The 24,245-nt window shown below is 42.1% G+C and overlaps 1 protein-coding gene across 2 annotated transcripts; it reads right to left on the bottom strand.

Moving 5' to 3' along the window:
• Positions 1-23,916, bottom strand: BPGM (bisphosphoglycerate mutase). 2 transcript variants are annotated; one of them, XM_063134862.1, is made up of 3 exons: positions 23,826-23,916; positions 11,103-11,758; positions 1-760 (listed from the first exon to the last, which is right to left on the bottom strand). In XM_063134862.1, exons 2-3 carry the CDS (start codon positions 11,701-11,703, stop codon positions 579-581), a joined length of 783 nt encoding a protein of 260 aa, XP_062990932.1. In that variant the 5' UTR covers positions 11,704-11,758; positions 23,826-23,916; the 3' UTR covers positions 1-578. The 2 variants fall into 2 exon arrangements, with proteins under 2 accessions (XP_062990932.1, XP_062990933.1); XM_063134863.1 differs by lacking the exon at positions 23,826-23,916 and adding an exon at positions 12,940-12,960.
• Between the last annotated feature and the right edge of the window lie 329 nt (positions 23,917-24,245).

Below are 24,245 nucleotides of genomic sequence, written 5' to 3' on the forward strand. Positions count from 1 at the left end.
TTTTTGTGCATGTAAAAAGGGCTTTATTCAAAATTACAGTGTCAGCCATGCCATAAAAAAGACAGCTGTCTAACAAATAGATTAATTTCATACCAGATGCTGTGCAATTATAAACAATAAAAAAACTTTATTTTTCAGGGGGTGTGGTAAAAGAACCAATACTCTGAATCAAGCATTTCTGTGAAGATTTAGCAATTGTGAAGCTGAGATTACGTAACCCTCCCTTGAGGCCTAGGTTAATCGGAAGGAATTTTCTCTGTAGATCATAAAGATGCTTCTTGACACTGATTTGACACACTGGTTCTTGTGTATTATATAAAAGATGTGGGAAGCTTATTCAACAGTGTTGTTATTCTTGCTGAAATCTAACCAATTCACACTCTTCACTGTTATTCGAAACATGATCTGAACTCTAGTCTCCAAAGACAAAAAGCTAAAATCTAAGCGCCATTATCTGCCACTTACCGAGAACTTAAAATTAAAAATTAAACAAAGAAAGTCGGCATAGTGCAATGACAAAGTGTCAGGGTTCACCATGTATGGGAAGAGATGCGTGCAGAGCGTTCGTAAAGTGGTCTTTATTTCTCAACAACAGGCTTGGCTTTCCCTTGATCTTCCACTTTCTTGATGGCAGCTTGAATCACTTGCTGGTCACCGAGAAACTGGTGCTGGCCAAGTGCGCACAGATTTTCATCCAGTTCAAGGAGAACCGGGATGCCAGTGGGGAGAGTCACATTGACGATGGCCTCATCGGAGATGCCTGCAAAGGAGGAGATGGTAAACTTTTACACAAACTTTTACACAACCCTTATGGTAGGTTCTTGGGCTGCTAGGAGATGTCCTCCCAAAGAGATTCCCCCCCTCCCAAACTTTCAATATTTAGATTAAACCCGAAGGAACACTTTGGTCTTACACAAAGACCTTCTCTACATGAGCGATTTATTGCATGGTCGTGTTTGGCCACTCCGGAAGTTTGCGGGTCCTTTAGATGATATTGTCAACCTCCAAGACATCTCCTGTACTTATCCCCTCCCCAACTATCCCACTTTAAAAAAAGGAGATAATCAGCTATTTTTAAAAAGCGCAAAATCAGCCCCGTGCAAAGTTGGCATTGCACTATAATTCCAACACTAGGTAGTGCTGTTTCATTGAAGTGAATGGAGCATACAGAGAGAGGAAATATTAAATTTATTTATTTATTACATTTATTTATTACAATTCAAACCATGTGGCCACCCGTGTAACTGAGCCGATTGTAATCCCAGAAAGAAAGCGGGAAAGCAGAAAGATTTTTAATGCAGAGAAGCTTACGAAGATTCAGCTTCCTCCCAGCATCCTGTTCTCTCATTTGCCCACTCAGAGCCCAAGGATGAAACTGTGTTTCCCAGGCAATGGTTGTTATACTGGGATTCCACCATGCGCATCTGCCATAGCAGGGGTGGCATCAGAAAATCCTGATGCATCATGACATCCTTCCTTGGGAAGTGTCACTGCACATATATTGACAGGGCTGGTGACAGAACACAATGCCTCATGGAGCCTCTGTGCTCAGATTGGCAGAGAAGGGTGGATGCATCCAGCACGAGCCCCAATTTTTCTAACATGGACTTCACATTTTTTTTCTTTTAAGATCTGCAAGAAAATGGGACAGAACAGACTTAATGGTTGACATGTGCAAAATGCAAGCAAACTAGATTAAGTCTGTTCTGTCCACCCTTACTCAGAACAAGAAGGGGATGTAGCAGACTCATGCAATATATGGGCTGAGTCTCCAACCACAACACACATCCCATTACAGTGACGATACATTTTTGTACAGTATTTTTGCACTGGCTACCAGGCCAGGTTTAAGGTTTTGGTACAAAGCCCTAAACAACATGGGACCAGGTTACCTGAGAGAGCACCTTCTCCCTTACCAACCTGCCCAATCACTGAGGTCGTCGGAGGGCATGCTCCTGGTGGTTCCTAAGGCCCAATTGGAATCTCCCAGGAGAAGAGCCTTTAGCGTAGTGGCCCCTTCTCTGAGGAACTCCCTGCCCCTGGAGATCAGGCAGGCGTCAACACTAGGCTGCTTCCAGCGCCTCCTGAAAACAACTGTTTCAAGAAGCCTTCCTCAATTGACTAGCCACTGTTTTTCAGGTTCCTTTGTTTTTAAATTGAACAATTTTAATTTGCTTTTTAAATCTTTCTTTTACTGTTTATACCTACGTTCACTGCTCTGAAATCTGCGTTAGGTAATTGAGCAGTATATAAATATTGTTAATAATAATAATAAGAAGAAGAAGAAGAAGAAGTAGTATCCGTTTATTTATTTATTTATTACATTTTTATACCACCCAATAGCCAAAGCTTTCTGGGCGGTTCACAAAAATTAAAACCATAATAAAACAACCAACAGGTTAAAAACACAAGGGTCTTGCTATTTACTGTGTTATCTGTACAGCACCATGTACATTGATGGTGCTATATAAATAATAATAATAATAATAATAATAATAATAATAAAAAAAAATACAAAATACAGTATAAAAGCACAACCAGGATATAACCAAGCAGCAAAATTGATATAAGATTAAAATACAGAGTTAGAACAGTAAAATTTAAATTTCAGTTAAAATTAAGTGTTAAAATACTGAGAGAATAAAAAGGTCTTCAGCTGGCGATGAAAAGAGTACAGTGTAGGCGCCAGGCGGACCTCTCTGGGGAGCCACAACCTTTCTGTCACTATCTACCGCTGAACCAGCCAGTGAGGGCATTTCTTTCCTTCCCTAACATAAGACATGTGTGCTGGATCATGCCAGTATCCAGTTTCCATCAGTAGTTAGACAGATGTCACCAGGAAGCCCACAAACAGGGACACACACACATCTCTAACACACAGAGGCACATAGCATCTGAACCTGAACCTTCCATTATTTTATAGAGCAGTTATAAACCACTTCCTATTTTAAAAATCCTGAAGATGTTCACAACATAGAAGCCATACATGCTCCATAAATTTGTACAATCTTTTAAATGGCATGGATGCCAGTGGCCATCAACACATCTTGAGGCAGGGAGTTTCACAGGTTCATGATGTATCGTGCTTTCTGCAGCCCTTTTCCAAGATTCATAGCCTGGGTACTGCATTTTGCCCGGCACGTCAGCTGCCCTATGTGCTCTTTCCTTCCTTCACATTTGCTTCATCCTTCTTCTCTCCAGTGAACTAATGCTCTTTGCCCAAGGATTCGAGGACAGCATCAGTGAGTCAGTGTGACCACTAACAATGGTGCCACTGTATTAACCAAAGCCCAGTAAAAGGGAGAGAAGGCAGTGTGTGTGTGCCTGCATAGAAACACATTACATCAATCCTGCCACACCAAAACAAAACCCACACACGTCACCACCTACAGCTGTCAGTGTCAGAATTTGTCCCAAATCATTGGCTTACAACAAATAAGAGGGCTGTAAGGCGTAGAAGAGGACAGGTTCAAAACTTCCATCCTCTGTTGGTGTAAAACACACAGAGAGAACAAGGCACAAATACTGGGAAACCTGTTCACAGCTAAGTCAATAGGAGACCTTCTCAGAGCAATACATTTGTCATCTGGTTCACACATTTAGGAATGGAGGCGAAAGACACCCTGAGAAATCCACAGCTCTACTAAGGCTGCAATCCAATACACACTTGTGAATAAGACCCACTGGAACCACCGGAACTTACTTCCAAGTCCGCTTGCATAGAACTGACCTGCTCAAAGCTAGAGATGACAATCTCAACTCCCACTGACAGATGGCTTCGGATCCACCCTTATTTAAGGCTCGGTATTGATTGCATGACCTCAGCTCGCGTTAACAGATGCTTTATCGTACGCCCTTATTTAATTCACTCATTACAAGTCTTCGGATAAGCTCGTGTTTTAAGAGCTTTGCAGAAACATCCAGATCGTCTGCCCACACACACGTACACGTCAAAATATGTGCCCCACAAGCAGGACATGAGTGCAACAGCACCCTCTCACCCATGTTCCCCAGCAACTGGTGTATATAGACTTACTGCCTCGGATATTGGAGGTAGCACATCATCATCAAGACTTGTAGCCATTGAGAGCCTTCTCCTCCAGGAATTTATTGAACCCCCTCTTAAAGCTATCGAAATTGGCTGCCGTCATTACATCTTGTGGCAGCAAATTCCATATATGACTATGAGCTCTGTGAAGAAGTCCTTCCTTTTATCTGTCCTGAAATCTCCCACCTATCTACTTCATGGGATGACCCCACTGGGTTCTAATATTATGAGAGAGGGAGAAAAATGTCTCCCTATCCACATTCTCCACACCATTCATAATTTTGTACACCTCTACCATGTCTCCCCTTAGCCTCCTTTTTCCCAAGCTCAACAATCCCAGCTGTTGTAACCTTCCCCGAAAGGGAAAATGCTCTTTAGTTGCTCTTTTCTGCACTTTTTCCACCTCTACAATATCTTTTCTTTTAGGTATGGTAACCAGAACTGTACACAGTGTTTCAAGTGTGGCCGCAACATACTTTTGTATAAAGGCAGTATGATATTACCAGTATGATATTGGCAGTTTTATTCTCGATTCCGTTTCTAATTATGCCTAACATGGAATTTGCTTCCCCACCCTTTTTTTTGTTCCTTTTTACAGCAGCGCAGTGGGTTGAACAACAGCAGCTGGTTGCAATGTAGGTGAGAAGGCAAATTCACTCAAAACACTGGAACCGGCACTGCCACGAAGGGATTAGCCTCTACATTTAGAACAGGGAGCAGAAGTCATGCCCTTTAAATACATACATCCCTACCTTTCTGAAATATCACTCCATTGCATAAGTGCAGTATCAGAATGAATAGAAGATGCACCCTCCCAGCATTTCATGTATTAGGAGGACAGCCTCAAAATTGTTTGAAAATATAGAGAGATATTTGGAAAGAGAAGAGATGCTGGATGACTTAGGATTCTTTTCTCATTTGGTCTCATCTCAGGTGTACTGAGAACCAGCACTGGGCAACTTCGACAAATTATCGACATGTTGGCGAAGGTCAACCAAGGCCAGCGTCCAATTACTCCATGCACTTGTAACACAAACCGGCTGACCTTTCATTGCATTTCTCCAGCCACGTCTCTTTGAGTGTTGTGATCGCAGCGGTTTTCACCAAGCTCAGCTGAGCAAAAACATGAAGTCTACAAAAAGACACGGATGCAACAGAAAGGTAGTTTAATGACACATCTACATAAAGCTGTGAAGGCCAGCAGGGGGGAGAGACAAACATTCCTCTCACCACCACTGGACATTTTACCCAATGGAAAAAATGGAAATTTGGGAGGAATTTATTTATTTATTTATTGCATTTTTATACCGCCCAATAGCCAAAGCTCCCTGGAATGAGCAAAATGCTTTTTTAAGATAAGGCTTTTCGCACTCACAATGCGTATTAAGATTTTTGGGGTAATACAGTCTATAGCAGACTTTCCCAAGCTAGTGACCTCCAGATGTGTTAGACTATAGCTCCCAGCATCTGCAGCAGGACTGGATGGGGATACTGGAAGTTGTAGTCCAACACATCTGGAGGGCACCAACTTGGGAGAGCCTTATCCTTATCATTAGAGAATTATTAGTCCTGCATACACTATCAAGTTGAGTATTTTCAATGTCAGGAAGTTTAGCTTGATATACAAATATGCTAGTGGTCCTTAATATTATGACTGTAAGAGCTGTCTAAATGATACAAAATTTGTGGTTCCTATTTCCAGCTTTTATTTTTTTCCTGCCTAGGTGGCATAGGATGCATTAGTTTGCAGTGCTCTCTCTCTCTTATGGGGAATATTCACTATTTGATTTGTAAAAAAAAACCCAATGGCATTTATATTTTTGAGGCTGCCATCCAGTGAGCACTTACATGGGAATAACCTCTTCTAAACAGAGTGTGTCTGCGTGAAGTCAGCTTGCCTGCAATAAAAGCATTTATTACAACCTCCAGTTGATAATGTGCTTCGTCGCTGCCCATAGGATGGCCGTCACGCCATTGTTACTTCACATTCACACCAATGTGTGTAGTGCTTTGCAAAGTATTGGACACGTCCTTGCCCCCAAGGAGCCTGCAAACTAAAACTCAACACAGGAAATGCGGGAAAGGGAAAGAGATGGATGTAGGAGTAAACAGGGAAAGAATATACCAATTATTTCCATTATATAGACTTCATTACAACAGGACAGAGGTGTCTGAAGGCTGAATTCAATTTCAGAGAAGCTCACGAGGTGGGGGGACAACACATTCTGGTATTGGGGCCAAAAAAAAGCAGCATATTTTAACTTAAAAGTTCTTGCCATTAGAAAAGCATTTCGACCTTTTAGAATGGGGAAAAACAACATGCAAACACTGGCAATCAGGGAAAGAGGCGTGGCCATATGAGCAACCTAAGAGGGGCTCATTTGGCCCGCGAGCAGTAGGTCCAACACCTCAGCAACAGGGTACCAAAGGCTTTGTGGAAAAGGGTGGATTTGGAGGAGGGATTTGAAGGAAGCCAAAGGTAGCAGGCAAGCCAAAGGAGGCAGCAAAGGTAGAAGTGAAGAGTCACACTGCTAAATCAAGTAGCCCACGGACAAAACACACCTTAAGAGTAGGCTTTAAGACGCACCTAGTGGGCCACTGGCCACCTCCCAGATCTTGTACAGTACACCAGGTACCACAGCAGTACTCCTATTCCATTGCATTGAGGGGAAGCAAGGACATATCAGTCACTGCTGGAGTAAATCACCCATTTTAGAGGGATGGGTGCAGTTGGTTCCAAATCCTTTCCTGGAGAGTTGACATCTGCAGAATAATTCTAGGCAACATCATTTGGTTGAAACTCGCTCCCTTTGGAGCATACATTTACAAAAGAGTCCATTTTTAACTGTAAAGACCTGATTATAGAAAAACAAATACTTTCAGGAGAACTGCTAAGATTGCCCCATCACAAAATAAATCACCTTCACCCACAACCTGGAAATCATGACTCGATTATCTAAGGCAGTATAGCACATCCTGCTCAGATCCTTCCCTAGCATTTAACACAAGTACAAGGAAAACCTTGTCAGGCCCTTGAAGCTGCAGTTTCAGAAATGCTTTTATGTGGTTAGCAAAACCAAATTCCCGCCCCCACAAGACACACACATTAATCAGAATGTAGAGGAATTTGTTAGCTTTCTGTCTGATGAGGCTGCATTTCAAAAAGCTTTTTAAATGAGTCAAAGAGGAGAGTCTGCTTAAAGTTTTTGCTTGAAAACAACTAATTATTTACTTGGACTGCTTTGATAAAGACCCTCACCAGACTCCTGAGAAAACTTAGCAGTCATGGAACAAGAGAAGAGAACCACTTACTGATCCATAAGAGGACAAGGAACAGAAAGCAGAGAGTAGGAATAAATGGTAAATTCTCCCAATGGAGGGAAGTAAATAGACGGGTCCCACAGGGATCAATTCTTTTCAACTTGTTCATAAATGATCTGGAATTAGGAGTGAGCAGTGAAGTGGCCAAGTCTGCTGGTGACACCAAATTATTTAAGGTGGTTAAAACAAACAGGGATTGTGAGGAGCTCCAAAGGAATTTCTTTCCAAGCTGGGAGAGTAGGCATCCAAATGGCAGATGTGGTTCAATGTGAGGAAAGTGTAAATGATGCACGTTGGAACAAAAAAATCCCAACTTCAAGTATAACCTGGAGGGATCTGAGCTGGCATTTACCAACCAAGAGACAGATATTGGGGTTGTGGTGGACAGCTCAATGAAAATGTCAAGCCAGTGTGCAGGGGAGGGGGCAGGGCAAGTGTCTTCTGGGAACCGAGAAATTCTATAGCTGTCCAGACAGTGTCTAGTGGCCAAAGGACTGCTCCCTAAATAATTCTCTCGCCTAAAAAAAAAAGTTAAACAATGCAATCCATGCAAGAGCACTGACTTGAGTTATTTAAACTGGGATATGCAGAATTTGTAGAGCTAAGAACCTGTAAACCTAACATGAAATTCCTTAGGAACCAGAAACTTCACTCAAATGTAGTTTAAAGTAGTCCCTACATAGTGTCAATTCATGAAGAGACTGACATAGCTCTGACGCAAGCTATTATTTGAAGTGGCTCCAGCAAGCTCTTGGTCCCTTCTCCCTCTTGAACCCAGTGCAAGGGAGAATCTAGCTCCCCATCAACAAAGGCAGGGCTGCTTGTACAGCACATCCTCATACATGCAGTTGGGGTTGGTGGTGAACTCAAATGAATTGGAGGGTTACCAAATTTAACAGCTGCTTTAAGGCATGACTCTCCACATGGAGTCTCCTACGAAACATTAGCGGTTTTCAAAAACTGCGTTCAAGGGAAGCAGGTGTCCATCACACCACTCATCACGCTCACCATGGCGAGCGCACCACTGCTCTCTGGCGAGTGTAGCAAGTGCCAGCCTTCCGCCCAATCTTGGAGCTCTGTACGGCACCAAAACAAGGCCCAGCGCTCTCCAGCTTCATCTAGGAGCACAGCAGAAGCACAATACCACTGCAGAAACCATCTCCTGGTCCTTGACCCCATGCCAACTTCCAGAGGCACAATTAACAAGGTCAGGGAAAAGACTCCATCCCTTATGGGAGAGGAAGGGTTGTAGTGACCCCACTGGCTGGGGGTGAGGCGGCCTGCATTCTAACCCTTCTGCAGGGCACAAGACTGGGATGCAGCACAAGGATCCCAGTGCCTGAATGCGGAATAACAAGAAGCTGTCAGCCCAAGTTCCAGCTGCAGCCTCACCAGCAGTTTCTACTGGTGCTCCTGAAGCCTACCCCAATTGCACAGGATCAGGGATCTGCCAGCCACATTGCCCCAACGTGTTGCAAAACTCAGTAGGTGAGGGGATTCCTTACCTTTGACCCATACTGAATGGCAAAGAGGACAAAAACCGTTTGGATCATTATAACTCTATAGCTCAGGCAGGGACTAAAGCAGTACACGAAGACAGACTGTATAGATCTGTATAGATTTATGGAGGCTCTCAACTCAGAGTCACCTGCCTCAAATTTGGCAAACGCCTAGGAATTATCATTAACCAACGCCCACCCCTTCAGCCTGGCTGACCTGTGCAGGGTTGAGCCCTGCTAATTAAATTGCCTCCAGACAGATCAATACAGTATTTCCCAATACCAAACCTATGCAGGCCTGATTGAAAAGCAATTTGAAAAATTACAACACGACTGTGATTGTTCAATTCCTCAGTGAGGTGGGGAAATACCACCCAAAATAAAAGATGGCATTATCCCTGTGTACACAAAAAGGGAGAAGAATCTCAGGATGCTACAGAAAAGTATATTATACAAAAGCCCAATGCATTTCGGCCTCTCAATTTTTAGGCCTCCTTCAGGGGGCTGCAAGAGTACATATAAAAAGCAAGAATGAGACAACACAGAACTTAAAACCTTTTACAGTTATAAGAGCGCATTGCAAGCACAGCCTGTGCATCTACATAATTTCAACACAACACATAAAAAGCTTTTCTTTTCTTTTTAGGGCACATTGCAGATAAGGCCTGTGTGTATATTTAATAATATAAAACAGTTAAAATATATTGCATACTGACTTGTTATAATGTCTGCAGTAATTGGTAACAACCAATTGTCTTGTGATGGCAACTAGATGGGATGTACTGAAAGCAATGTATTTTATATACTATTAGACAAGTTCTTTTCTGAGTTTCTCACAGCTGTTATCATTACAGGGCAATTCCATCAAGGCCTTTTCAAGAAATGGAGTGGATTTTGAAATTAAAGTCACTGTCTCCACAGGGGCTAAATGAGGAGCTGGAATTCTTACCCTGTAATTTTGAGACATTCCCTGGTGCTTGTAGCTCTGTCGAAATATGAAAAGACCTTGATGGAATTGCCCTGTTATGATAACTCTTATAATTGTAAAAGGTTTTAAGTTCTGTGTTGTCTCATTCTTTATTTTTATACGTACTTTTACAGTGCCCTGAAGAAGCCCTAAAAAACAAGAAGGACGACCAAAGCAAGAACTACATCTAACATGTTATGAACTAGGAAGTGGTACGAAAACAATAATCTGGATTGCAACTTAGCTATAGGGTTTGAAGGTCTTAAGGAGCATATACCTGGTCCTCCAAGGGCAGAGCCATACTATAGACCAGCCTTCCCCCAATTGGTGCCCTCCAGATGTTTTGAACTACAAATCCCAGCATTCCTGATCATCGGCCATCTGGCTAAGGCTGATGGGACTTGTAGCCCAAGGCATATGGAGAGTGCCAGATTGGGGAATGCTGCACTGACAAATAGACTTGATAGTTGCTTCCTCTCTCTGGTGAACCTGGGAGCTGTAGGATCCTAAGGGTTCTCTAAGAGAATTACCAGAATGCTTGCTAGACCATAATTCCCAGGATTCTTTGGGAGAAGCCATGACAGTTAAACAGGTATAAAACCAAGTATTGATACGCCCTTAAAAATACATTTTTTCTGAGGAAAATGATGATCAATAAGAGTTACACTACATTTACAACATTTAAAGCCTACATTGGCTGCGTTCAGACAACACGATAGTCAACGGTGGGGCAATAATCAACTCAACAGTTGTTTATCTACAATATGATAATAATCAACCAGGGTGTGGATTAGGATCACCGTGGAGTTGACAATTAGTCCACGCTGAGTTGACTCACTCATCTCCCACCCTCTCTCCCACCCTCAGTCCTCCCACTAGTATCCCATCAGCCATTGCTGTCAAAAATCTATCCTGCCAGCTGGACCAGAGTGGCAGTCACTGCTTTGACCAGTCTTGCCTTGCGACTCTGTGGCTGACGAAATAACCAATGGTAGCCAAGGAAATAACCAACGGTGCCCTCCACACAACACAATAACCAATGGTGATTTAAATAGCCAACTTTGCACACCGTTGGCTATTTGCGTTGGTTATTTCATTCAAATAACCAACCTTTGGTTAAAAAACTCCCTCCACACAACACGATAACCCTTGGTGGGTTAAATAGACAAGTGTCAACTATTTAAACCACCATTGGTTATCATGTTGTCTGAACCCAGTCACTATATTTATGTAGTTTAAAACCAAATCAGTGCCAACAAGTAATTACCTTCCAAGTGTTTCAGCAGAGCCCTCGTGCTGTTCCCGTGAGCAGAAATGAGAACCGTCCTGCCCCTCTTCACCTCTGGCGCTATCCTCTCATTCCAATAGGGAAGGAGTCTGTCAAGCACTTCTTTTAAGCTCTCAGCCTTTGGGAGCTTCTCTAATGGCACGTCACAGTGCTTGTACCGGCGGTCATTATAGATTTCATGGTAGTAAGGGTGGGACTCCGTGACGGGAGGCGGAGTGACATCATAGCTCCTCCGCCACCTTTTCACCTGCTCTTCGCCGTGGTTCAGAGCCATCTCCGCCCGGTTGAGGCCGATCAGCGCGCCGTAGTGCCGCTCATTCAGCCGCCAGGAAGACTCTGTGGGAACCCATTCCTGACCCATCTCCTCCAGCACGTGCCAGGCAGTCTGAATAGAACGGCTGAGGATGGACGTGAACACGAGGTCGAATTCAAAACCGAGCGCTCTGAGGTGCTTGCCGCAGTTCTGAGCTTCCTTCACCCCATCGCTGCTTAGCTTCTGGTCCACCCAGCTGCAGAAGCGATTCTCTTTGTTCCAGGCCCCTTCACCATGCCTCAGCAGGACGAGTCTATACTTGGCCATTTTGACAGGGAATTCCTTGGGTTTGCAACAGCAGTAGGGCCTAATGATAAACTATCTATATAGAAATAAAACAAATAGGTTATGGAATCACTGTGCCACTCTGTTCCCAGAACAGAGTACAGTTTATAGTTGGGTCATTCAAGAGGCATTCAAGAGGCATTCAAGAGGCAGCTGGACAACCATCTGTCAGGGATGCTTTAGGGTGGATTCCTGCATTGAGCAGGGGGTTGGACTCGATGGCCTTGTAGGTCCCTTCCAACTCTGCTATTCTATTCTGTGATTCTATGGGTCTGATTGTTTGGTTGTTGCATTTGGGAGTAGGCATCTTGCGATCCTCCAGATATTTTTGTCCACAACTCCCATCAGCGATAGCCAGCATAGCCAATGGTGAGGGATGATGGAAGTTGATGGCCAAAGCGTCTGAATGACCACAAATTATCTTCCCCAGATGCTGGCACTTTCTCAGACATTATTTCTACTAGGACCTGGAAGCAGATTAAAAACATAAGATCCACCCTGCTGGATCAGACCAAAGGTCTATCTAATCCAGCATTCTGTTCCCACAGTGTTGAGTCCACAAGCAGGGCGCGTTTTGGCCTATGGCTCCCATAAGGTCTAGCCAGCATGCATAGCCAATGGTGAGGGTTGCTGGGAGTTGTCGGCCAAAACTTCTGGAGCACCACAAGATTCCCATCTCTGCTGTAGAGCATCAGAACATTTTCCTATGCAAATGAAACTAATTTTCATTGGAAAGTTTTCCCCCCAAAAAACCATTATCATTGGGATCAAGGGGGCATGTCACAGCAGAGGGGGTGAACAAACAGCTGTTTGCTTCAACATTCACTTATTTCCTGTTGGGAACATGAAAACACAAGAACTTTTTCATGTAGTTGGACAACGGATGTGTTTTCATGCAATGGAAATTCTCAATAATCCTGGCTTACTATCATTAATGAGTCACAGGCTAGTATTTGCTCCTACTTGGCTCCTTCTGCCAGCTAAACTAACTAGAAACTGCAAGCTTAGTATGTCGCCTGAACTGGAACCCTTGGCTTGCTGCGCCCAAACGAGTGAAGTTTCATAAACCAAGAACAAATCCTGGCTTACAAGGGCCACAACAAGCTAGGAATTCTGATTTGGATGACATTCTAAATTTTCTATTTCTGGCTAGTTTAGCCACTCCCACTGGTGGAAGGAGGCAAGTGAGTGAACAGTAAACCAAAAATTCTGGCTTACCATTGGGTGTAAAGATAGCCAATAGGAATGGACAAACATGCAATGTTCAAGTGTATCGAGTTTTTCCAAATTCTTCCTCAGAGCACATTTCGCTTCGTTTATTCCCACATGCAAACAACTTCCTCCCCATCCTAATCAGGACAACTGCACATTTATCAATAAGGCAAAAAGTGCATTTTTACAATTGGGAAAAATTCTGCACTTTAAAAATGCACTATTTTATAAATGCTCATTTCCTCCCACCAATGAAAAATATGCATTTCCCCCACAAGACTAAAGCGTGAAAATGTGAATTTTGGATGGATTTACGCACTTTTGAATGGAAACACATATACAGGAAACTGCGAAAGTTCCCAAGAATTACATTCCTGCTTACTATCAAGATTCCGAAATGGACATGTTCACATGACTTGTGAACAAAAATAAAAATTTCGTACATCCATATGCCTGCACCACCCACCCAGTGAAACTCTGCGCTCAGGCACACATGTGCCAGAAGGTTGCATACTGAAATAGTACATGAGAGGCAAATGACCTAGCTTTCACATTCCTACGCACATGTTGATTCAAGATCAGACCACTTTTTCCTTATTAATCAGTTCTTTTCCACACCCTGTATTGCTGTTCAGTTTTCATCTTGATAAGCTACCAATTATTAAGAACACATCCAATTATCAAGAACGCATCAAGTATATTCTTATATGACCTGCAGTCCATTGCTCTGTACATACAGAATTTATTTAAGCTCTCTTCTTTTTCCCCCACAAAAACATTCAAACATAACCATCAACCTGATTTGTGCTTTGTTAGAAACTTTGCTTCTAAGTAAGATGCTCCCCTCTCCCCATTCATCAAATCCCCTTGCACAATTCAGGCTGTTAAATAAACCTCAAAGGATGCAATTTTAAACATACTTCGCTGAAGGTAAGTTCCATACAAATGGGACCAGGCTTCAGCCATTTTGATGTAAAGAAGCGATCTCTTGAAGCAAAACTCAACCTAGGTGTCTGGAATAGTCATGGCCTTTATAACACAAGAAAATGGTTCCCGTGGCAAGGTTACAAAGCACAACATGTGGAGGTAGTGCCATATCATAATCCCATTATGTTTCATAAGATCTTAAGTACAACCTAATTAAAAGGTTACAAAACCTTTTTTTTTTTTTTTTTGCCAATACGATTGGTTAATTACTATCACTGGGGCAAGGTCTAGGGCAGCCTTCTTCAAACTGGACCCCTCCAGATGGCTGGGCTACAATTCCCAACAGCCCCAACCAGCATGGCCGATGATGGGAATTGCGAAGGACAGACTCAGATTGGGGCAGGCAGAACTAAAGTGTTCACAAATGAATTTGAGGGGATTTGGAGACAGTTCCTGGTATATGTGTTATCTAAAGGAAGTGGGAAACCGCCTCCAGAAGAGGTTTTAAGGTTTTGGAATCAGGAATGATCCCGAAGGGCAGGGGGAGCACTATGTTTTCTTTTTTGATTATGTTTATGGATAAAAATATATGTTAACAGTCAAATAATCAAGCAATTTGTTATGTATTATGACTAGTTTATGTATGTGATGTTATGTTGCTGTATTTTATTTAGTGTTTAAAAAAATTATATTGAAAAAAAATAAAGTGTTCTGTATCAGATGGGACTCCAGATCAGATGGAGTTTTTCCACACCATTGCCACTTGTATAACTAGACCTAGGCTCAGTTCAGACAATACATTAATCAATGCTGTGTGAAAACTCCACTCAACAGTTGAGTTTTTAGGGGGTACTCCCCACAAAACATGTTCTAACTCCACTGTTGTGTGACTGTGGGCTACCATGGAGTTGAATAAAATCCACTGTGACATTTGATTGACAGTTCCTCCACCCTCTCTCCCCCCAGTCCTCTCAATGGTATCCCATCAGCCATTGCTACTGAAAAACAATCCCAGCAGCTCTCCTAGAGTGCTACTCGCTCCTTTTGCCACTCTTGCCAGGGAACTCTATAGCCACTAGGAAAAGTCAACGCAATGGAAAACTCCACAGAGCCCACAACACAACAGTTGTGCAGGAACTCTGCACAGTGTGGATATTCTGCATGGAGTGTTTCCCCCCCCCAAAAAAAACCTCCACCATGGGGTGTTTTCCTGCCAAACAACACATTTCTCAACAGTGGCCTTCACTCACAGACATTGTGGAGCAGCTTTATTATTGTATTAGTGTTGTCTGTATGCTTATTATCTTTGTGTGTATGCCTCTAAAAAGTGTTCCACATTTTATTCTTTTATATATATATATATATATATATATATATATGATTGTTTTTGTTATAAGTTTATTGTTTCATTATTTCCTTAACTTTGTAGCCACCCATTGTCTGAACTGAGCCCTAAAGTTCTCATAAAGTTCTTTCATACTATGAAAAAAGATTCCCTTTTTAAAAACTTCATGCAATGTATCATTATAAAAAAAATGCATGTTACACAAAATAATTCAAACTTAATAATTTGCAAAGAAAACCATCCCACACAAACCTCAGGAAAAACACCTAATACAGCAACCTACCTATAAAAAGCCAAAAGGAATAAGAGATTCAAAAATACTCTGATTATGGTCAGGAGACAAGAAATATTACACGCAGAATAAACTATATCAATACATATCATGTCAGGGGAGGGAGAGGAATCCATGCAGTTGGAAAAGTAGATCAGATAATTAAATAAGCAGAGTGCACCTGTTGTAAGTGTACATAACAAGTGCAACACACTCATTTCGGCTGCACGTATCCCTTAATATGCGGTTGCAATCATGCCAATAAGCTCCAGTAATTGTTGCTCTGAACACTGGTTAGATAACAATGGGAGGCATTAGGGACAATGTGCCTCAACTATGGTAAGTTAAAGCCAAGAACTTACCTGTTCATTATTGCATTTTTGGCTGGTATAATTTCAGTCACCGCCCCTACCCTGACCTCCCCCTCTCTGCGTCCCAGACTGGCACACACAGAGAAGTCTTGGGAAGGGCTGCAAAAGGCTTTGTTGCTCTATGTGAGCCAGATTTGGGGCAAAGTCAGAATCAGACCCATGTGGAGGCCAGAACTGGCAAAACAGACCACTGGTTAGTGTGAAGTGAGACACAAGTCATTTCATCATGCACATTGGAGAAGCACACACGAGTGAGATTTATGCTGCTTTTAACTTTCCCCAAGAGCCCGCACAAACTGAGGGGCTAACCATACCCCACCCCAGATCCCCCGTGCATTCCATAGGTCTTAAGAGACAGGGATGTTCTTAAATGGCTGGAATGAAGACAGACACCCTTACCCCTCTGAGACCAGAAGGTCTCACTTTATTTCACTGATAATACTGATACGCTGTAAGAAAAAGCCATACCCTGGACTCTTGGGAGACTATTGATTAATTTTAAGAGAATGGGTGAACATGCAGTCTTAACGTTTTCTTTAACTAAGGGGTAGGTAACCCCTGCCTGGTTTTGCAGTCCACCATCACCCAAGAATAAAGAGCCATTTGCAATAGTTCAATGTGTACCCAGCATGCTACATATTCAGATGTCTCCTTTAAATATTACCAAAAAAAAAAGTCAGGGGGAATCTAAAAACCATAGTTGGGCAATGATACAGCAGAACTGGATGTGGGAGATTTGTGAATAAGATCTCCAGTTTTTTCTTTCAGATCAGAGCAACTGGAGGGGGAAAACAAAGGACTGTAAAATCGTCTCATTCCAACTCCCCATATTCACAGTTTAAATTATTTCTTAAAGCTGCCATTTGCACCAAGGGGAAAAAACAGAAGTACTCATATGGTTACTGTATGGCAATTGCAGCTTGCAAGAGGTGTTGAACGGCAACTTCCATTTGGTCAAGCTGGTTGGGAAAGATGGGAGTTGTAGTCCAACACATCCAGAGGCCACCAGGTTGGGGAAGGCTGTTCAATGGTTAGAAAATGGAGCAAGGGAAAGTGCTACCTCCAGTATCTGAGGCAGTAAGATGCTGGGGAACATGGGTGGGAGGGTGCTGTTGCACCATGTCCTGATGATTGGCCACTGTGTGAACGGAGTACCCGACAAGATAGACTCTTGGTGTGATCCAGCATGGTTCTTCTTGTATTCTCACACAGCACTGCCTTTAACGCCCCAAAATGCATCACATCTAGTTTGGCCCGTAGATATGGCCATCTGGACTTAATTTCAAATGGAACAGCACATGGCTGCAGCCAGCAATGTTAATATCCAAATGATATTCATCCTGTTATTGATTTCTGCTTACGCTCCAAATTGTGAGCCTGTACTGATAAACAGATGACCACCGGGTGAGCTTACTCACCACAAAATAGTTCATAATCGGATACCATCCAGCCAAGTTGCTTTCCATCAGATGCAGATGTGTGGTAGAATGTGATACACAAGTGATAGAACAGACACCTGTATCCATCCTGTCCCTGTTTTGTTTTTCTGCCATCTTCATGAACGAATACTGGTGATAATGGTGGTGCAGAAAGAGTGAAGATTTGTGCCCACCAATGTGCACAGAAGCAGCTTGCTAACGGAAATAACCAAATCTTACTTTGGGCTTTGTACATTTGGCCAAATTCAGCACCTCCCAACCCCACCATGCTTCTTTCATGTTGATGCTTAGAAGTGGGCTCAGAGTTGAAATTCAGATGAGCTCAATGTCTGCAAAACCTTGCCGCCAATTTCGGGGAAGTGTATGTTCAAATTCTGTCATCTGACCAAGGGAACACACAAACGATACCTCAAAGAGAAATTCATATATGCCATATCAGCCAACAGCTTTTACAAGATTAAGCTTTAACATGTCAGGTGTCTATAGCTTCTGTTTTCTGTGGCCCTACAGACGTTTTGGCCTATAACTACCATCTGCCTTAGCTAGCATAGCCAATGGTGAAAACTGATGTAGGCCACAACAACTGGAAGGCTACAAATTTCCCACACCTACCTTACCAAGTTCTTCAAATAAAGGTAGACTTCTTGAGGGAATTCTCGGACTACAAATGCTGCTGGTCCTCTTGGAGATTTCACATTACAGTTAAGTCCTTTTTTCTTGTTACTATTGGGCCTGTTTGTGTGGTTTTTATGCAGAAGTTAAGTAGATGGAGCTCTCCCCATCACATTCATCTCTCTGCCAGGAAAAGTTTAAACTTTTGGAGGTCGGGTATAGAATCAGGCCCATAAAGCGGTAACAACTCACACACCTATGTCAAGTTTTGTAGAAGTGCTAAATAGAAAGTTGTCACCATTTTTCTGGCAAGAGCTACTGCTACCTCCATGTCAGGCAAGAATTCAGCAAGTGACCGAAGCTCGTCATGCAGCCGTTAAAGTGAAAGGAGAGGAAACCCCTAACGGGAAACTTTTTAAGTAGTGCTGAATCATCTGGCACTAGTTACCCATCTGTCCAGAGTACGTTAGAATTTGGAAGCCAATGAGAACAGAAAACAAGGACCAATTGGTTGAGTCAAATGGGGCATACAGATTAATGGCTAGAGTGTTCCTTTTGTTTTTACTGATCAGCTCAGGGAAGAAAGGAGAACTTCCTGGTATTCCCATGAGACTGCTGGAGAACAAAGCAGGGGCAAACCAGGATAAACCACTTTTGCAAAGAACATCAGTGTGCAAACACTACAGGCCTCCGCGCTAGTAAGGATACCTAGACAGGACACTTTGGAATAGGGTTGTGGGTGCACCGCCATGTATGTACATGCAGTCCACATGTTTTGGCAATTTGAGCCAATATGTCTTTATTGCCTATCCATTCTGCACAAACATGATAAACATTTTGAACACAGGAAACAGAAAAGACACCTGCTTCATGTCCACATTTTTGTCATGGATTCCCTAGGATGGCTGCATTCAAAGGAAGACAGGGCTTTATACTTTTACTAGTTAATTTAATTAACGTATTTATTATATGTACAAAAAGAAGGAAGGCAGTAGTATAAATAATCTAATGTTCCAAAGTGCCCAAGGCACACTACTACACAATATACATACAGGGAAAATAGTGATCATTAACCTTATTTATTTACAAATATACCTGATGCATCACCTGCATGATCATAGATGGCAACTGTGCATACAATTTACTCATAAGTCAATCATCTTTTTACAATAAATACTTTCTAATACACAATATACATATCACAGTTTTAAGATACAGTCAAGTGCTGGTAATGACATCAAAGTAGTACTGTTTCAGCTATATTTCTTGTACAAGATTGTGTTTATTTTCTTAATTCTTATCAGTTAAACTACCCTATGACCAAGGAGCCGAGGGCTGCATAGATGGCACCCTTTCTATCCTCACAACAACCCCTTTATGCCAAAAGACTATTTTCGGTCAACATAAGGGAATCTTTTGTAAAATAATAATGCATAGATGGTACTCAATGCCAACAAAATGAAGAGGCGTTTCCTATATGCTGGCAGGAACTAAAGGCTCGTGGACTTATGTCTACATGTAGCAGATTCGTCCAGTGGCAACTTAGTCCTGAGAGGCATTATTTGTGAAATGTCTAGATCAGGGCTGGGGACCCCTATTGCCTTCCAACCTCCATAATCCTTCACCATCAACTATGTTGGCTGGAGCTGATTGGAGTTGAAGTCCAACAACAACTAGAGGGCTGCAGGTACCCCAACCCTGGTCTAAAACTAACAGGACATTCAACCTAGACCCAAGATCGCTTTAATATGGATTTTCAATGAAGACAATAACATTCTCCATAAATACTTGATTACTTTCCTAGTGGTGATGGTGCAGATGGAAGCGGAGAAAGCTGGTAGACTAACAACGGTATGAGCAGATCTAGTGCCATTGCCTGATAAGCCGACACACAGACCGAAGTTCCAAGGGCTAAGCCCAAGGACTTTTTGTACTACCTGGCAGGCATTCACCTCTCAGGCCAATCAATATCCTGCCATTATTACACTAACAAATTCTCAGCTACAGTTCAAAATGGCAATCTGCATTGATTATGTTGCCTGTTCTCCTCCAGAGGGTTAGCTTATTGGCTTTGCTATGATTAATACACCTCTCTGGCCCCTTCATGTTTGCTTTGCTGCTGCTGAAAAAAAATTCTTCTAAAATCCAAATACAAATGTTAAAAGTAACTCTATGAGGAAGACTAGTCCAAGAGAGAGCAATGATTAATCTAAGGGCACCCATGAGTTCCATGGCTGATCAGGAATTTGACGCTCTTCCTGGTCCTAGCCCAACATCCTGACTACTACATCCACCTTTCCCTATCTGCATCCCTCCAGATGTTTTTTGACTACAACTCCAGTCAGTCCCAGCCAGCATGACCAATGGTCAGGGATGATGGGAGTCGTAGGCCAAAAGATCTGGAGGGACCTAGGTTGGGGGAAAGTGTCCTATGCCCTGCTGTTTCTCACCTTTCCAGTGGTGCAGCTGTGGTAATTTCAGCCTGTTGTGTAGTGGAGAGGAAAATTGCATTTGCTGAAATTCCATATGAAAAATACAGACATCTCGTCCACCGTGGTATGTGCCACTAAAGTGCAGGGTCTTCTACATATATTAGCCCCCTAGGTATTGCTGACAGAGCAAGTGTAGATCACTGAAGACTCTGTAGAATATACCAAACTAGGATCTCAGACACATGCTAGTTTAATTTATGTATTTATTTATTACACTTATATATCGCCCCCACAGACAGAGCTCAATTCTAAAATTGAGATAAAAACAAGTATACAAAATTTTAAATTTTAAAACACAGAACATAAACACATAAAGCATTTAAAAACCGTTAAAAAACTAAACATGTGGGTGATTAAGATGCCCTTCCTGACCTCCCAGGTTTGCACTAATGTGCTAAAGCCATATGGAGCTACCATAAAAAAATTTTTTTAAAAAAATCATTTCTACATCTCCCAATAGCTGAAGCTCTCTATGCAGTTCACAAAAATTAAAACCTCAAAGTACAGCATAAAACATGGAAGTTTAAAACCACAATATAAAAGTACAACCAGAATAAAGCCTAGCAGCAATGGAGAAACTTAAAATACAGTTTTAAAATGTCAGAGCTAAAAGACTAGGATGCTAAAATGCTAAAATACTGGGAAAATAAAAAGGTCATCACCTGATGCCAAAAGGAGTACAACATAGGCACCAGTCTTACTTCTCCAGGGAGCTCATTCCATAACAGGGTGCCACAGCAGAAAAGACCCTCTTCCTTTGGCAGGGGTTCATGGAGAAAGACCCCTGAAAATTAACCATGCCTACAGTCTAAACATCCTTGGAGTCTCCAACCGATGTGCCTGTGGACACCTGCTATGGTGCCCTCCAGAGTCCCTGACGACCTGATTTTTTTTGTTTTTAAAGGTGTTTTTTTTAAAAAAAAAAAATCCCGTTTTTAGAAAAAAAAAACTGGGAGTTTGGTGTGCTGCAAAGCAGAACACAGGCCTCAAGCACCATCTTTATTTTCAAGAACGCCCACAAGAAGCCCAGAGGGATTCTTAAAAAATAAAAATGGTGGGCAGCTGTAGCCCAGCACTTCGTTTTGAAGCATGCCCAGCAAAAATAAAGGCAGGCTGAAGGTGATGGAAAGCATCCTGAAGAGCAGGATGGGGATGGCAGAGAATGAGGGAGCATTTTGCCTGTGCTGTGTGTACGTGTTTTGCCGGTTGTTCTTAAGTGTGATGTAATGTCCATTAGCTGCCTTGCTTTGATGTGGGCATTTTGCCTGATGTGTGTCCCTCAGAGCACCAGTTGCCTTCTGTGAAGTCGGTCTTTTGTTATGCTTCATGGCAGCAAATAAGTCACCATCTCTGCCTTGTTCTTGGCCATGTTGCTCATCTCTGAGCCTCACTACTTCATGTTCTGTGAAACAGGTATCGAAGCAGAAAACGGTGGATTGGTGTTTTGGCACTCAAACCATACCTCTGGTTTTTTGGCATTGTTACTTTTTGTAGCCTCATGAGTTTGTCTTTGGGCAATGGGTGTTTTGCCATGCTCACCATGGTAGCCTTTTTGTGAACAGGCTAGTCCCCTCCTAGCAGCCATTTAGAAGCACTTTCAAAATTCCAAATGTACCCACTGGGCCAACAAGGTTGCACCCTCTGTACTACGGCAAAAGTTAATGGAACTTAATTTTCAACTAACGTGCTTAGGTTTGCAGTATTAATTCATTTCTTAGATGAAGACTTATTACATCTGAAAAAAATCAAGCACCAATTTAGGACATGCCTGTCCACCCATCTCATGAAAAGCTTTCAACTTGCAAGTAACTGAGCTAGCAGACAAGCACGCCCAAGACTAAAATTTATTCTATTTAAAATATTTATTGGCTCCTTTTAAGGCAGGTGCCCTCCCAAGCTGGCTTACAGCAATAAAGAACCATTTAAGACTGAAGATTGAGCTTGTAAGACACATCTCATGCCATTCCACAATATTGCTGCAGATGTAATTGAAAATATATTTGCAACACTTCTTGTTAATGGAATAGGTATCATAATTAATGCAGAATATTTATTTTTGCTGAAACTGCCTGAACAACTGCTAAATCTTGCTTTACAAAATTACTGGTCCTAAAAATATTATACTTTATGGCTGCAAACTTTAGCCAAACTTTATACTGGGGTGGCCAGAAAGTAGACTTGGATCTACTGATAAACACACAGTTGTTGTTTACTCCTAATTGTTTAACAAATGATTGTCCCCCACTTTAAATGATACTGCTGAAATGAAGAAAGCTTGTGAAAGGCCAGGGTGGGGGAGATAAAACAGTGGATTTTTGTGTGGGAGGACTATGATTTCCATTCAATTCCGCTATTTAAATTTCTGGGCTCAGAACTATTAAATTATAAAACCATGTCTTTTGCACCAGACTCTAGTTGATACTAGAAAAAAATAATTGATCTTTAAAAAGTTTTTAATCAATTAAAATGTGATCCCAATTACTGGATAGATTGTGTACTTATAAAACCATGGATAACAAGAACCATCTTTTACAAGAGGAGGAATACCTTTTCTACACTGATACAACAAATCTGTGCATCATCAAGAGCATGCTTTGCGTTTCAGAAATATTGAGTCTCAATATGCAAAACTGAAATTGACTGAAGTATCTTACATCAGGGTTGCAGCCCTACTAGGATACATATTATAAGAAAGGGAATTTATGTTATTTCCATAGGGGGATATTGACCCACATTACAGGTAGGATTACCAACCAATCAAGGGAGAAAGCTTAGCCTACTATTGAGCCAACAGCAGGTTAGATTTGCAGAAATCAGCATGAGATCACATGCTCATTGTCCGTGCCAGATTTTTTAAACACATTTTTAAAAGACTGCAACACAGGGTTGTTGCAAACGTAATGTATATGAAGTGCTTTAAACAACTAAAAAAAACAAAACCAAGATGTTGTCATAATTTGTGGTATTTCCTCCCAGCTTCTTGCTATTTTGCACAGAATATGAATTCCTCTTGATCTCCATCTCTATTGGTCCATTTTTATGGCTGAAGCAAAAACGGCATGACCCATGGACTTAATCCAGGACTGCATACCGAGATCTAATCCTGACTCAAATCACAAGGGGAACGAGCAGTTCGTGCCCCCTAACACGACACCAAGTCCCTTATATGGCTGCATGTGTCACAAGAGATCTGGCTCCAAACATCAGCCAGCATCATTTTTAGCTCAGCCAAAAAAAAGAAAAATGAAGCAAGATGAACATCCCAACACACCTGGCAACACCTGGTTAGAAGATGCATTTCAAAACCAATTTAAAGATGCCCCGATTATTCATCCACTTACAAGGAATATATTTAATTATTCTTCACTGTATTACTTTGGTATAATTGAAAACTGCATGCAGATAATTTTACACATCCACTACATCATGATTTACCTTAAAACAGCAGAGTCCAGTCACCAACAGCAAAATAACATGCAATACCGTTGCTGCTGCTGTTCCAGTTGCAACTAACAGTTACTAACAGCTCCAGACCGGCTATTAATGGAGGGGAGATCACTAGTGACGTCCCTCAGTTTCTCCCTTTTGATTGGAGAGTTGGGCTATCATTCATTGATAGGCAGCAGCTCTGCTTCCTATCAGGAAGAAGTCAGCAATGATCAGGGTGGGAATAAGTGGCCTAATAAAGCGAACTCCGCTCCGAGCGCCGTGTGATGCTGCAGGAGGAAGATGGGGCTGGATTGGCTGAGGGGTGACTGACGCAATCCAGAACCAATGAGATAGTTTGTTTACTAGCCTTGGCGCTCTTTGGAGTGCGTGGAGTGATCTAATCAAAGGAGGTATCGGAAGGTTGCT

Source organism: Elgaria multicarinata, chromosome 9 (genome assembly GCF_023053635.1).
Source record: "Elgaria multicarinata webbii isolate HBS135686 ecotype San Diego chromosome 9, rElgMul1.1.pri, whole genome shotgun sequence".
NCBI lineage: Eukaryota > Metazoa > Chordata > Lepidosauria > Squamata > Anguidae > Elgaria > Elgaria multicarinata.

Bases quoted from the DNA above. Each gene is read 5' to 3' on its own strand.
- BPGM (XM_063134862.1), bottom strand. From the start codon at position 11,703: ATGGCCAAGTATAGACTCGTCCTGCTGAGGCATGGTGAAGGGGCCTGG. The intron at 761-11,102 runs GTAATTACTTGT...CCTCCTTTGCAG, and splicing joins TCTGCTGAAACACTTGGAAG to GCATCTCCGATGAGGCCATC.